The sequence below is a fragment of the Tribolium madens genome, unplaced genomic scaffold (genome assembly GCF_015345945.1).
Source record: "Tribolium madens isolate multiple individuals breed KSU strain unplaced genomic scaffold, Tmad_KSU_1.1 Scaffold_7;HRSCAF=85;Tcas5.2_LG10, whole genome shotgun sequence".
Lineage (NCBI taxonomy): Eukaryota > Metazoa > Arthropoda > Insecta > Coleoptera > Tenebrionidae > Tribolium > Tribolium madens.
This window is the reverse complement of record NW_025401050.1, coordinates 7193626-7210046: the sequence shown is the minus strand read 5'-3', so window position 1 is coordinate 7210046 and position 16421 is coordinate 7193626. Positions and strand designations below refer to the sequence as shown.

The window sequence follows — 16421 nt, the reverse complement described above, 5'->3', positions numbered from 1 at the left end:
TACATGTTATAGCTTATATTATTTTTTTACTTCAATAATTTTTTTAATCAATAAATTTTAGAAAAAGTAGAACATATTCATATTGCACATGTCTGCACCAAAAAAACAATACCTTTCAAATTAAAAAAAAAAATTGGATTCCTATTTAAAATCAGAAAGTTGAATATAGCCCAAAATATTCTAGATATAACATTTAGAAAAATTCTAAAATTGTAAGCTTACCTATACTATATTAAAAGTCATTTATTTTAGTTTTAAAATGTTTTAAATCAGGCCATAAATAAAAATTCTACAGTGTCTGTCACTTTTTAAAAATCACCCCGTATAAGTTGACAATTTGAAAAAAAAATCGCCTAACTCAAAAACAAAACAAGAATTTAGTTTTAAAACATGATCATGTTTTTCAAAGCACTTTAATTTTTTACTTTTTCTTCTAAATTGACGCGGTCTAACCTAAAAAGAGCCAGATTTACATTTTAATTTTTATTAATGATTATTTTATGAATGCAAATGATTCAAATAGAAAACGCTCAGTTGCATACATATTGCTTACTTTGTATAAAAATGCCCCTTTTGATACTGTTAAATTATTTTTCTATTCATTGATTTTTTGCAGCTTCTGTTACCTTTGACATATTTTTTAAACAAAATAATAATTGATAAAAATGCATGTTTTTGGAAAACTAAAAAATTACGCCAACCAGGTAGAAAACACAATTTTATACTTTTCTATTTTGCATTTTTTTATTTAGTATTGTTTTAAGGTTAACATTGCGAATTTTCATTTCAAACATTTTCTAAATAAAACTTAACTTTTCTAATTAAAGAATAACCAAAAATGCGTTATATTTTATCTGAGAAAAAATTGCCATCAAAAATCTTTTTTTTAAACTTAGTCGTATATTTACCTATTTAAATCCCAAATTTTAACACACGAATTTTTTTGTGTATGTTGTTTTTTTCAAGGTGATGTTACTTAAAATTACAAATCCCACCAATTTTGGAGGTAACACTTTCACCTCCGTATTACAATAAAAGTTAACATCTTGTTCACTTACTCACCTGCTATTTAGATGTTTTATTTTCAATGCCAAAATTTTGTAACCGACTTTACCTTGGAAGGTTAACAAAAATACTTTTTGTAACGTTTCTTTAATTTTGATTTTTTTTTCTCCTACCAATTTTTAAAGCAAATCAAACACTTAATTAGATTAAATAATTCCACTTTGATACGGCAACATAAAAGAATCATTCCACTTATCATTTGTTCCAATTATAAAATTTTCCAATATTTAATTAATAATTTACTTTACCACTACCGCCTGCTAAAAATATAAATATGGGAGAGTAGAACAAAATGTACATGAATGCAAATAAAATTAATGAAATCTGGCAAAACTGGAATCACATGACTTAATCCCTATAATTAATCCCAAATGTAGGGTTCTAAGAAGTGACAGGGGATCAGCCTTAGTGCTAAGCTGACAGCTGACAATTTAACTCCTCGGTGTTTTAAAGTCCCAAATTACAATAATTGCTATCGAAAAACCCTAACGGTAATGTTAGTGTGCAATGACGTCACAAATTTAATCCTAGCCGTCTATTGATGCGGCACACGTCCATGTCGCTCCGTTAACACGGCCAATTAGTAGCTCATTAGCATTGCCAATGTTTAACGAAATGTTTGCGATAATTGGCCCTTTGATCGGCCATGTATGTGCAACAATAGGGCTTGACACCTAGCCAATTTCGATTTGCAGGTCACAACTTATCGTCGCACTTGTTTTTAATGACGGTTGTTGAACTTGAGAGTTTTGCAACTTATTTTTCTATGGAAAATATTTTTTTTTAATATGGAACGGGTTTATTTATTTATACTTCAAGGTGTTGATTGAGGGGGGAGGATGTGCTGACGGCTTGTCAAAATCAGTGGTTATCAATTATGTGCCAAGTGGTTTTGTTTTAATTGATTTAATCTAATTGAAAATAATTTTATCAATTCGGGGAAATGTTAAAGAGTTGGAGGAAAAAAAACAAAGCAATGATTTTGCAAAAGACCACTTTTACTTGAGATAAACAGCTGGGAAGGATTATGGATGGGTTACACATACACAAAGAGATCAACTATAAATAGAACTTTGGGTCTACAATTATGATTTATGACACATAAACAAATTAAAAACAAACTGTTTAATTAAATTATCGCAAAAAGATAGCGCAAGAGGAGAAATTAATTAATAGAGTAATAAAATATTACAAAACTGGCGGTTGTCTTATTCGGCTTATTAGAATCTCCGGTGTTTGAAATTTACGCATTTTCGTTTTTTTTTTAATTTCCTTACTTACAACAGAAAAAGAGTACACAGAAAGGTAACTAATTTTCCCAAGATCGATTTTTAAGGTTTTTACTTTTTAATTTTGAAATTCATCAAATTTGTAATTATTAGGTATGTCTACTTAGAAATAAATCAAATAAATACATAATTGTACGAAGACAAGACAAAAAACATTTTTCGACGCCTTAAACAAAAAATATCGTTTTCCACCCTACAAATATTCGTACGTTAATCCTTTCCGAAGAAAGAAAATATTCCCTCCCTCATACATACAAAGTGATATTTCAAAAATTGTTAAGCTTCTTCTAAGATATGTTGATGGATGTGATTTTTGGTTTCACTATCTGAATCATTCATTTTATTTATATTTTTGACTATACTAACTTTTAAGTCTCAGTTATAATAAAAACTACTTAATTTGAAATAAGAAAAATTAAAAAATCAAAGTTGATACAATGATTACTAAAATTTTTTAAATTGGAAATTGAAAATTCTGACTTCTAAACTCGAGCTTCTAATGAAAATTAAATGCAAAGTGCTAATTTTATCTCATAATTACATATATAAAATGTCATAGGTATAAAACTAAAAGTATTACAAAAGCGGAATTTCCGAATTTTTTTCTCAAAGTCCAAGCTATAAATTTTAATCTCAAAATTTCGACTTTTAAAATTCAAACAAGAAATTTTGAAATTTTAACTCTAAAATGTGAAATTGAAATCTTAAATTCGTAGTTTAGAACCACTGACTTCTACAGGGTGCGCCAGAACTCGCGCCCCAAAGAGAAGATACCAGGAACATGAAAAAAATGTTTAAAAAATTCTATCTGTCAAAAAAAATTTAATTTTTTTTTACATTTTACATTTTTTTATGTCGATTTAATGATACTGATGACCTTGTATATGTTTTTCTTACAATTATTTAGTAAATGTACAAAAATTTTGCCAATAAAACCCACAAATAACATTAAACAGAGATCAAATTTAGGTTACAGCTTCCTTGATTCCTCTTCTAATAGCCTGTATCAAAACAACTTGGAAAATTATTTTTCCAACAGAAATAAATAGAGTCAAAATTTAAAATCTCATAACTTCGAAATTTTTATAAATAAAATTTTTCTCTAGGGCGCGAGTTCTGGCGCACCGGTATTTTAAGTTAAAAAATTTACTTTTGTACTCCAAAGTTCCTTATTTAATACAAAAGTAAAGAAAAAAATTTTTTTTCAGAATTCAGCTATACAATTACAGTTATGACCATTAGATTCCTTTGCAGAAATTAAATTTTCAAAATTGAAACAAGAAATCAAATAATGTTATAAAGAATTTCTTTTTTCAATCAACAATTCATTATTATGTGTTTTAAACCCAAAAATTGGGAATTCTGATTTGAAAACTTTCAGATTTACAACAAAATTTATCTTTTTTTACAATTCGATAGTTTGAATTTTCAAACTTATAATTCAGAATTATTCTGATTTGTACATTTTAAATTCTGATCTAGATAAACATTGGAATAGTCAGAAAATAAAATATGTATTCATATAAAATAACGTATTAATATGACTGTTCTTGTTTCAATATAAAATTTCGAAAATCACAAAAAAATTGTTAAACATTTTACATTGTATTTTATTCTACTTCAAAATAATAGATATTTGGCCTTACCTGGCATCAAGCCAATTATTCTTTAATTAAAAAAAAAAGTTCATGTTTGGAAATATAAAATAATTGCCTAGTTTTTTTAAAACAGTTTATAGCAAAATTTAGATATTAAAAACATTTGAGAAAATTTATTTTTTTGTCTTTTGTAAAGATAGAATCCGAAAACCGAGAGATCTGGAACAAGTTTCCGTTCACTCCCAATTGTTGCTCACTTTTCAGGCCTGTATCCAAACATTTCCTATACCGATTCATCCAAATACGTTACACGTTTCTCTCACAATAGTAACATGATCCGGCATACATACATCACCATGTAGATCCAGTTTTACTACACAAAGCCGAAATCCTGAATAGAGAAGCGAGTTAGTGGTAGTCAGCTGACAAGTATTGCCCACCTCTTCCAACTGTAATAACTCTTGGTTCGAGAGGAGCGCTCTCTATATCAATATAATGATCCACATTTTATGTCTACAAAACAACATATAGCGTGACGACTGTGCGTTTATTACGGAACTGGGGGAAGTTTTTATAGGCGTTTTACTGTACTTTACACTATACTAATAGGTTTATGCAGAATTTCGTCGGTTTACGACTTGGAGCAATCTTACTACATATTAAAAGTCTTTTTGGAATGTCTTAAACGTGACTCATAGGGCCTGGGCAACTTTAGACCTTTCTAAAGTAGAATAGTCTTGACCCTACCATTCTTTTTTCTTGCAAAACAGTGGGAGTAAAGCGTATCATTCCGGTCCTGCAAACACTAGTAAGGTTATTGATTGCAAAAAGCCGCAGTTAATGAAGCCTTGCGTTATCATCTGATGGGATTACAAGGGCTCGTCTGCGCTACCTTTAACAAAGGTTAACCATCGACAAATTCCCACAAGTTCCCAATTAATTTCCAACAACTTTGTGTGCACTTTTTACTTAAAACGTATCACAGTACCGAGAATTTTCGTATCTGAAACGACGATAAGCGCGATATCCGCTGACCGCCTCTCTTTACAGACAACTTGTCTCAAATTCAACAACAGCTGTTATCTATTGACATGTTGTCATATTCGGAATGACGTTGACACGATCATTACGGGTCACCAGTCATTTGATAAGCGAACAGATCAAGGGCGGCCATGCTCTTCTCACCTCGACCAAATTCGACAGCAATTGGAGCGCAATTAATCATTATAGGGAGAAATCTTAGACGACTCACGCTGTAACTTTTTTTCAATTTCAATTTCACCCCTTTTTGGTTTAAATGCTATTCACCACTAGGATAATTTCGTTAATTTCCTGTTATTATAACGACATTATAGCGATATAATCGGATTGCATGCTCAGTCAACCCTATCACAGGACCCTCCCGTCCTATAACCACCCTTCGCGAGACGCGCCATTATTAATTTGCGATGCAATCTCGCCATTTCCCCAAAAGTCAGGTCATTTACTCACACTTGTCGTTCCTCTAGGTGGTTTTATGGGAGACATCGCCTTGCCCATCAAACCCAAACTCAAAGACTCTCTCCTTCAAGAAGAGGTCGAGAAATACAAACAGGAGGTTCTCGAAGGTCTCCAGATTGAAGAAGAAGGGCTCACAGATTTTATCCGGAAAAAAACTAAACAGCCGGCACCCATACCAACTCCCCGGAGTTACAACGACCCGTTTGATGATATTTCCGGAGTGGCAAATCCGGCTCAGAAAAATGGCCAAATTCTCAAACCCGGACTTCCGAATCAGAAAAATAATACTAAGATTCGGCACAATAAGAGACATGCAGAGGTCAGACGGAGACGGAAACGGAATCGGAAAGGGGATCTAGACGAGACTCCGGTTCATGATTTTGAGCCGAATTTTGATATGAAGAGGAAACGGCCACTTTTGAATGAAAATTCTCAACATAGAAGAGTGACAAGAGCGGCAACAGCCCGGAAAGAACGAGTTTGGGATTATGGAGTCATTCCCTATGAAATTGATGGAAATTTTAGTGGAGGGCATAAGGCATTATTCAAACAGGCGATGAGGCACTGGGAGAATTTCACCTGTGTTAAGTTTGTGGAACGGAATAGGGATGAGCATCCCAATTATATTGTTTTCACCGAAAGGCCTTGCGGGTAAGCTTTTTAATTTTTCATGTTTTACCTTCCGAGTTTAAGAAAAATTCAAACAATTATTATTAAACTCAGAATACCCACTAACATTAAACATTAAATTCCAAATTTGGTATTCCGTCATTAGCAACTTTAAGCTGGATATTCAAAGTTGGAATTTTGAGTTTACTAGATAATTCTAAGCTTCGAAATTTTAACTTTTAAAATTTATAATTCACTCATAAACCATTACATGCTCAAAACATTGATATTTATAATTCGTAAATCAAAATTAAAAAACTGGAAATTTTGCGCCTATTACAATTTCTTTGTTTGCAATTAGAAATTCCGACGACAAAACTAGATAAATGCAAATTAGAAATTACTGTAAATTGGTAATTTCAAATTGTCAACACTGAATTTTAATTTTTAAGCTTAATCTTTTTTTATACTAGAATTATTTTTTGAATTCTATATCGCCCGAGTTTTCTATTGCCATTCTGTTTTTTTTTCACAATATTTTTTCTTTTCAACTATCTTAAAAATCAAAATTGTAAAATGGATTCTTTAAATCTCACAGTTTTAAATTCACATTCTGATTTTGAAGTTTGCAATTTTGCAAACTAGAAAAATTTGCAATACTTAACATTGAACTCCAAATCGTGAGTTCCCGAACATTAATATTTCTATAATTCAGTTTTCGAAATATTTAAAATTTAGAATTTGTAGTTAAAAACTCAAAATGATTGATTTCGGGTTCTATACAAAATTTAAGCTCTTTATCTATCTGTCTTAAAAACTAAAATTGTAAAATGGTTTCAAATCCACATTCTGATTTTGGAACACGGAATTTTACAATTCTGACGTAAATTTTCTTTGTCTGTAGGTGTTGTTCTTTCGTGGGAAAAAGGGGCAATGGAGGCCAAGCAATCAGCATCGGCAAAAACTGTGACAAATTCGGTATTGTCGTACATGAATTGGGTCACGTGGTTGGATTTTGGCACGAACACACAAGACCCGACCGGGATAAACATGTTAATATAATTCGGGAGAATATAATGAGTGGTAAGTGAAAAAAAAAAGATTCTTGCAATGTAAACAAAAACAATGATTTATTCTGGATTTTAGGTCAAGAATACAATTTTAATAAATTAAATGATGAAGAAGTAAATTCTTTAGGACTCATTTATGATTATGATTCAATCATGCATTATGCACGAAACACATTTTCTAAGGGGACGTATTTAGATACAATCCAACCCATAGATGTCCCCAATAGGAAGCGTCCTGAAATCGGACAAAGAGTTCGTTTGAGCGAAGGCGATATTGCTCAAACGAACCTTCTTTATAAGTGTATTAGTAAGTAGAACAGAGGGGGACAATCAATTCAATTTTATTAAATTAACTGTTACGTGTGCAGAAGTGCAGCGTGGCACTGGGGAAAAATTGTAATTCCCCGAGGCCGAAATTTATTTCTCCACTTTTCCCACTTTTTTATTTAAACAGAAAAATCACACAAAACTCTCAAATATCGCATAATTTGCTTTTTAAAAGTACCTACTATAAATATTTTCTGTTTCCGAGTTTTGCAAAATTGGAAATTACTGATTATTTTTTTTAGAATGTGGAAGAACCTACCAGGCCAACTCGGCCACCTTTTCTTCTCCCTCCTACCTCAACCACAACGCCCCCGAAGATGGGGAAAAATGCGAGTGGCGGATCACAGCCACCCATGGTGAAAAAATCGTCTTAAACATCACCGACCTCGACATCGAAAAATCCCCCGAGTGTGGTACCGACTACATCGAAATTCGCGACGGCTACTGGCACAAATCCCCCCTTTTAGGGAAATTCTGTGGTACCGGAAAACTCGATTCCATTACATCGACCGGAAGTCGCATGCTGATTAACTACGTTGCCAAAAACCCCAACGGCCATCGAGGCTTTGTGGCCACTTACGAGGCCATTTGTGGTGGCGAACTCTACATTGACAGTGAAGGTCATTTGGAATCCCCGAATTACCCCGAAGAGTACCAACCGAACAAGGAATGTCTTTGGAAGATCACAGTTCCGGAGAATTATCAAGTCGCCTTAAGGTTCCAGTCGTTTGAAGTCGAGAACCACGATGGGTGTGTTTATGACTACGTGGAAATTCGGGACGGGTTTGCACCGGATAGTACCATTTTGGGCGTGCATTGTGGGTACAAAGTACCATCGGATGTGATCTCGAGCTCCAACCATCTCCTTGTCAAGTTTGTCTCAGATGGGTCGGTGCAAAAAGGGGGTTTTTCGGCCACCATCATGAAAGAGTACGACGAATGTGCCATGATCAACCATGGGTGCGCCCAAGAATGTATCAACACTTTGGGCAGCTACGAGTGCACGTGCAAAATCGGGTTTGAGTTACACTCTGATGGGAAAAATTGTGAAGACGCCTGTGGTGGACTCTTAGATGCTCCAAATGGTACTATAACGTCGCCGTCTTTCCCCGATTTGTACCCATTGAACAAGAATTGCGTTTGGGAGATTGTCTCCTTACCCCAATACCGCATTACTTTAAATTTCACTCATTTTGACCTAGAGGGTAATAATATGCATCACGCGCAACAACAACAGTGTGACTATGACCGACTTGAAATCTACAGCAAATTAGGAGATGAAAAAATGAAGAAACATGGAGTTTTTTGTGGGTCCAGGGCTCCAAATCCTATCATATCAGAGGGAAATGTGATGCGGATTATTTTCAGTTCGGATGTTAGTGTCCAAAAGACTGGGTTTGCGGCCGTATTTTTTACAGGTGAGTACCCACTCTCCCCTACAAGTACCTACAAGAACCCCTACAAGAACCACAAATTTATTCTCATGTTGCGATAAAAAATTTAATCTCAATCTAACATCAAAATACCATGCATTCATAAAACTTCTACTTCTAACCTCTACAAATAATGAAATAAAAACAATATAAACTGTTTTGAGTAAAATTTTGCAAAAGCTGCAGATTTTTTAAGCTTGAAACTTTTTGAAATCTTTAGGGATTGTATTTATTACAGTGTGACTTCATATTTATTTTTTTTTATGTTTTATACTGATTACCAACTACATTATTAAATCAAAATCAAATCAAAAAGTTTTTTAAAGGTTATCTTCACTGGTAAAAACTTAAATTTTTGTGTAGTAATTATACAGGTGCGAACTAAATCTTAAGTTTATAATTATTAATTACGAATAAAATATGTGAAACACGCCAAGAAATTTACATAGTTTTAAAAAAATTGAGAACAAAACAAAAAATTAAAATGGAAGCTGATGAATTTGAAAAGTATTACAGTGATGGACAGTGAATTTCGTCCGCTCAATTTCCGTGAATTCACAAAAATTCACTGTAACCTGTGCTTTATTGTCATGATAACTGACATTCACATTCGTATTGTCAAATTTAATCAAATTCGAACATGCTAGCAGTAAGTGCGTTTAATAAAATAAATAATAAAAATTAGCTCCCTGCTACAAGAAGGTGTGTCCCAAAAACGTGTCTCTATACTTTCAGGCATACCAAGGACTACCATTTCAAACGAGAAAGGTAAAAAGTAGCAAGGAGTATCGAGCATTCTGTCAATTATAACAATTCAAAATTCTAAAACAAGGTTGGAAAAACCTAAAGAATAATTTACACTTTTAATCTGTCAGGGGAATTGGGTGAACGAAATTCACTGTCCATCACTGTACAAAGATACATAAATGATTTTTAATCCAATTTGTGATTGTATTCTTTGCCAATATATCCTACCCTCCCCCATAAGTATACAAGGTTGAACACCAATATGTTTGAATATTGTCAATTCCAAAAAATTGTTAAAAAATATTTTTGCAAATTTTAAAGTAGTTATTTTTAAACAAAATCACTAATTCAAAAGGCCCCACCTTCCTCTATAATTATATAGAGAGGCACATAAACTTGTAGCAATTTTATAATAGTGAACACTTTAGTTAAAACCAATGGTAAAAATGACAAAAAATTGCCATTTTGAGACTTAGATAAGTGAATGATGAAATTTCGTCTGCAGATATGGACGAATGTGCCATAAACAATGGCGACTGCCAGCACGAGTGCATAAACACCGTCGGTTCCTACAAATGCACCTGTCATAACGGCTTCACGCTGCACGAAAACGGCCGCGATTGCAAAGAAGGCGACTGCAAGTACGAAATCTCTCTCCCTTTCGGAAGCATCGGAAGTCCAAACTACCCCGACTACTACCCGAGCCGAAAGGACTGCGTGTGGCAGTTCACCACAACTCCCGGTCACCGAATCCGAATTTCCTTCTTATTTTTCGAAGTCGAGCCCCACCAGGAGTGCTACTACGACCACGTAGACTTCTACGACGGGCCTTCGCCCGAGTCCAGCACTTTGGGGAAGTTCTGCGGCTCGAAATTGCCCCATCCTATAGTTTCCTCCGGGAATGAACTCTATATGACGTTCAAATCCGATGCGTCAGTACAGAGGAAAGGGTTTTGGGCCACTTACGCCGCCGTGTGTGGAGGAATTCTTCAAGCGACTCCAAAGAAAAAACATATTTACTCCCATGCCAAGTTCGGGACGGCCAATTATGACAATAAGGCCGATTGTGATTGGACGATTAAGGCCATATCGGGGTATAATGTCAGACTGTCGTTTCTCACGTTTGATTTGGAGGACGAGAAGGATTGTGGATATGACTACGTGGAGATTTTCAGCGGTATGGACTCGAGTGGGCCTTCGTATGGCCGATTTTGCGGCTCATCGGTAAGTTTTGGACTTGTATAAGGTATAAGTCAAGTCCTAAACATTGTTGTTGCAGAAACCTTTCGATATTTTCTCACCCTACGACGCCCTATTGGTCCGTTTTCGTTCCGACGATACTTTCATGAGTAAAGGCTTTAGCATTGTTTACGAAGCCGTCGAAGAGGCGTTCAGTGGTGAAGACGAAGTTTAGAGTCCTACAGCAAACTCCTCGAGTTGATTGTCGTTTAGTCCAGCTTCGAATAGAGGGCGCGGTGTTCCAACGAAGTGCGAAACTCAATAAACTCAGATTTGCTCAATATGAATTACTAGGCCGTTTCTAGTATTTATTTCAAATATTCGTACTTATACTAGTGAAATGTCTTCGTAAATACCTGATAGGAGGATAATATGTCATTGTTCGATTTATTATTGGATAAACACTTATAATAAACAGACTGCCGACTTTTAGATTTTATGTCACGATTGTATGGATATTCATATACCGTTCTATAGATAGGTTTTAACGATAGGATTTACAAGTTGTTATTAAATTTGACGTGCCATTTTAAGTTAAGTCTACGGTTCTCAAGGACACTGAAATTGTACAGATTTTTCGTGAGCTCATTGTATACATCTCTTGTGTAAGTTATAAATAAATATTATGTCGCGTATGCTTTGGCTTTGTGTTTTATGAAAAAAACCGGCCAGGGACTTATAATTAAAATAAAATTAATCCAAAATTTGCTGTAACAATTAAGTTGCATTAATTTTGTGTTAATTATTTACTTACTTCGCACACAAAATTTACGCTAATTGAGAGTCTACATAACCCATAAAATTTGCAAAGTACTTTAACTTCTATATCGAGGTTTACGTTTGCATAATTAAAACTTATTTGAATAATTAAAAATATGTATAAATTACTTTTTTATTACTCATTCAGTAGTAATTCAAAATTTATTGCGGCTTTAATTTGATAGAGAAACACTTTTCATGTTGATACTAGTTTTACTAGTGTATTGTTCCAAAAATTAATTACGCGTCTTGTAATAAGTACAAATTTAAAATAAAAAAATTAAAAATTGTTTTGTACTAGATGATCGATGATCGCAAATCAATTTTATGATAAATACCATAAATTTTGTGTTTTGTGATTCGTAGTCAAATATTGTAGAATATTTTTATTGATGATCATTACGCTTGCGAAAACTATTTGTGCAGCGCATTCATGGTGTTCATAAAATGAATGACTATTTATAAAAATATTCAAAAATTATACACTACCTACTCGTTCTATTATAACTATTTTGAACATGTAAAACTTGACTCACCCTATACAATCTTATACAAAGTAAGCAATCTATGTGATTTATTTAATTCATAAACAAAAAGCAGAAATAGTAAAAAAGGAAAAAGGTCATGGATGTGACGTTGTTGGTCATGAACGAATATTTAGCAGAATAGTCTAAATATCATACTACAATTTCTCAAATTCGATGACCGGATTATCTATCCGTGAGCAAACCCTTGGCCGAATTCATCAAATTACCAATTCCATGAATTTCCAGGTTGCTAATAAGCCTCTTATGAATCGCCAGGATTTTTAAATAATGCATTGTGCACTCGAATCGTCCAGAATTCATTGCTGAATTCCTCGCATGAAAAGGTTCATGAATATTACCGTCAATAATGCCGGCGGTTTCCCAATGCCAAGACGTGCCCTGCTTACAATTACTTCGATTCCTTCGATATAATAAAAGCCGAGACTTGGACGCACTTCTCTCGACATCCCATACAATTTTTACCGACTATCAAAGAGACATCATCAAAGTGACATCATTGTCAAAAAAATAAATCCACCAATGTGATGAGATTTAAAAAGCAGAGAAAAATTATTCGAAAAAAAAAGTCGAAAATCAAGAAAAAAAATGTCTTTTTTTAACATTTTTTTAAAACTTTTTGTAATCCACAACACAATATCGATAAACATAATATATGTCTCACCACAAATACCTAGAATCGTTTTTAACACAAAATTAATTTGGCTAATTAGAGCTGTCCGTAAAGTCCAACCCATATAATAATTCCTTACCACAAACCGTCCTCAGTGAAAATTCTAGTTACAAACAACATGAAAAACGTAATTTTCCTACAAATTCAAATCTTAGGTGGTAATGACATTTCTAGATGTATCATGTTCATCGTATAGGACCACAGCAAGTAGTTTTATTGTTACTGCTTTATGTTTCATAAATACTTTTTCAATTTTATCTTTTACATATGGTTGAATTCGATCTAGATAGATTGATAAATTACGTTGATTTATATTTGAAGAAAATCTGTAGTCAACATTCATATCATTCCAAGCTCCTTTAACTCGAACTACTTTAACTTCTTCTTCACCTTCGTCATCGTATTGAGGTAATTCTTTTAAATCTTTTGATTTATTTTCAATTCCCTCTCTCTCTCTATTAACAAATTTTTTGTTAAACATTTTTTTAATTAATCAGTGAGTGCCATTCCAATTTAAGATGTGCATCCATATGTCTTCTTCCTATTGGTCTTTTCCATTTAGGACATGGTCTTTTTTCATTATTTGTAAAATATTCTGCTCAGTACTTCTTACATATCCATTGATGTGCGTCATTGAGTTTATTATTAAAAAAATAGTTTTCTAAAGTTTTTTCAGTTTTACTTTTGTACAAGACTTAGATTGATTATCCATTTATTTATCCAAAATTTTTTGTTAATAATAATATAATGATTAATGACTTTCATCACCGTGATATAATGACTAATGATGTCGTTTGTTGATAAATTAATAAATAAAAGATTGATTGTGACAACTACATCTCTGATAAAGATGGGTGATTAAATGATAACTTAAATTTTTATGGAACTCGATTTTTAAAATTTTCACGCCAGTTTGGTCTTCTATTTTTATGATTCACTGCCACATATTTCTGTATTTGTTTGATGTGAGACTTGGAAAATTAATTGATTTTCAATTTTAGTAGTCAGTTTCAGTTGTTACGTCTGGTCCACACTTTTAAAGAAATCATAAAATAACAAGGTAGTTTTCCTTATTTTTGGCATAAAAATCTGGTTCACATTTTTAAAAAGACCATAAAAAATAGGGTAGTTTCCATAAAAAAATTGATGTTTCAATAGATTAAATGGGATTAAAAACAGGTCATTTTCTTATTTTTTTGTATTCTTGAAAAGACCTCTATGGGCTGTTTTTCAAACTCAACAAACTTCAAGGACTAAAACTTGAAAATCGACTCATTTGTTTTAAAAATTCATGTTTTTGGGAAAATCTAAGTTAGAAAAAGGGCTTAAAAATAAGAGTAAAATTGTCAAACTCAACGTTGTTTTTGATGTTTTGATAGAAGTACCGGTTTTTGTTAAAAAAAAATGCATAGAAAATAGGAAAACAACTAAGAATACTAGGCATAATAATCTGAGTTAAAAAGTTACACATGTTAGACGCGGATTTTTTGATGTTCATTTATGCAAATTTGTTTGTGTCGAAGCATCAAGAACAGGCGAAAAATAACGAAAGTTTTCTAGAGGTATTTGCATTTGAAATTGTCGCGGAGTTGAGCCATTAGCGCTAGGTGATTTGCATAGCGGTTATCGGTGACAAAGAAATTACAATTTTGCATTTAAATCATGATTTAAAAAAATAAAAATCACAACAAACACTAAGTATAATGACATAATAATAATATACAGGCTGGATTATAAAAAAAAACTCAAAGTCATAACGTCATCACTTTTAAAGTTCTGATTTGGAAAATATTATTGGCAAGTATGTTGATTCTAATTGTATAATTGCTGGAGACTACAATTTACTTAATTTAGTATGGAAAAATGGAATCATTCAATCTGAGTCTGTACTTTACCCTCGTGATAAAATAGATTTATTACTAAATTCTTATAATTTTCTGAATCTTGAACAAGTTAATGATATTCCTAACAATCGTAATGTATTTGTAGATCTAGTATTTAGTAATATTAAATATGTTATTAGTAATAATAACAATAATTAGTAAAAAAAAACCTATTACATACTGTAACTGACATTTTTACATTTTGTATATCAAATGTGTGAAAATTGCTTTCAATTGCTATACCACGACATACAATGCCATTAACAAAAGCGTGATAATTACCTACTAAGAAGTTGGAAAATGGGAAGTCTAGGTATAAAAGAAATGAAGCACTATTTTAAAGAAGTCCCGACCTCAACTACATGAGGCCGTATGGCAAAAGCAGTGTCTAATAAACTGAATGTCAGACCTCCTACTGCAAACGAACTATGGAAAATTGTGGAAAATAAATATATGGGAAAATTTATCGAACGATTAAACTTATGCCCAGGCACTTGTTTACTCAATGCTCTGTAGACTAATTGAAGTGAACGCAAAAACCGGCACGATTACCAAATATTGGAATGGTTTCCTATCTTTATTAAAATTGTTGTTGAGAATTGCCGTTTTTCTAAATTTGTGAATAAAAGTTTATTAATTGTGTTTGTAGTAATCGATAATGGTTGCCTAATAAGGCAAACAATTTAACACATTATAATCTCTGAAAAATACAACGATAAAATCCAGCCATCAGCAACGTTTTAGTTCCAGGTTTTTAAGTAACAACGAATAAAAGATAAGTTTACAATATGACAATTCAGCCAAAATTGGGCTTACTATACTTGTACGCTTTTTTTAAATAGAGAAATGTACTCGTACAACCTCTACGAGTGACTATCCAATTTTTAAATTTACAAACAATACTATAAATGATCAAGGCTTGGATGTCACTTTAGGTGAAGTTTTTGACAGCATTCTCGAGTTGAAAGACTCTTACAAAACTGGACAGGATGGTATTCCAAGTATTTTGCTAAAATTATGTGTGTTTACTTTGTCTATTCCATTACACACCTTATTTGAAGCATCGCTTAATGAAAGAACGTTTCCTAGTATTTGGAAAAACAGTTTTGTTATCCCAATATACATATAAAACTGGTAATCGCAGTAAAATTGAAAATTACAGGGGTGTATGTAATCAATCAATTATACCTAAAAATTTTGAATGTATTGTTGCCAAACAATTACAATGGGCTGCTTCATCAGTTTCAACAACATGGCTTTCGCAAGAACAAGTCGACAATCTCTAATCTCAAACAAGTTGATTCAATTTACACGGACTTTTCGAAAGCCTTTAATCGTGTTAACATAAAAATATTAATTGATAAACTCTCTCAACTTGGTTTTAAGAATTCCACTGTTTGTTGGTTGCAATCTTTTTTAACAGATAGACGGCAACAAGTGAAGATTTGTAATTTTATTTCTAAAAAAATTGAAATTACTTCTGGTGTGCCTCAGGGTTCTCACTGTGGTCCTACATTGTTTATTTTTTTTATCGAATGCTTCGCTTCTTCTCACTTTTTTTTCGCAGTTGACTTAAAGATTTTTTTCAACTATTTAATCAAGTCAGGATGCTCAAGCATTACAGGTAGATTTGGATGGCTTGTACAGGTAGTGCAATATCAATAAATTGTATTTAAATGTCAAT

The 16421-nt window shown here is 32.8% G+C and overlaps 1 protein-coding gene across 2 annotated transcripts in view; it reads left to right on the top strand.

Moving 5' to 3' along the window:
• The window catches only part of LOC123009939 (tolloid-like protein 1), an 18209-nt gene extending 6697 nt beyond the window's left edge, over positions 1–11512 (top strand). For both annotated transcript variants that reach the window (XM_044406527.1, XM_044406528.1), the window contains exons 3-8: positions 5461–6103; positions 6966–7144; positions 7208–7438; positions 7701–8876; positions 10144–10862; positions 10918–11512. In XM_044406527.1, coding sequence (XP_044262462.1) covers positions 5461–6103; positions 6966–7144; positions 7208–7438; positions 7701–8876; positions 10144–10862; positions 10918–11052 — 3083 coding nt within the window. In that variant the 3' untranslated portion in view covers positions 11053–11512. The remainder of the gene's footprint in view (positions 1–5460; positions 6104–6965; positions 7145–7207; positions 7439–7700; positions 8877–10143; positions 10863–10917) is intronic.
• The last annotated feature ends 4909 nt before the right edge of the window (positions 11513–16421 follow it).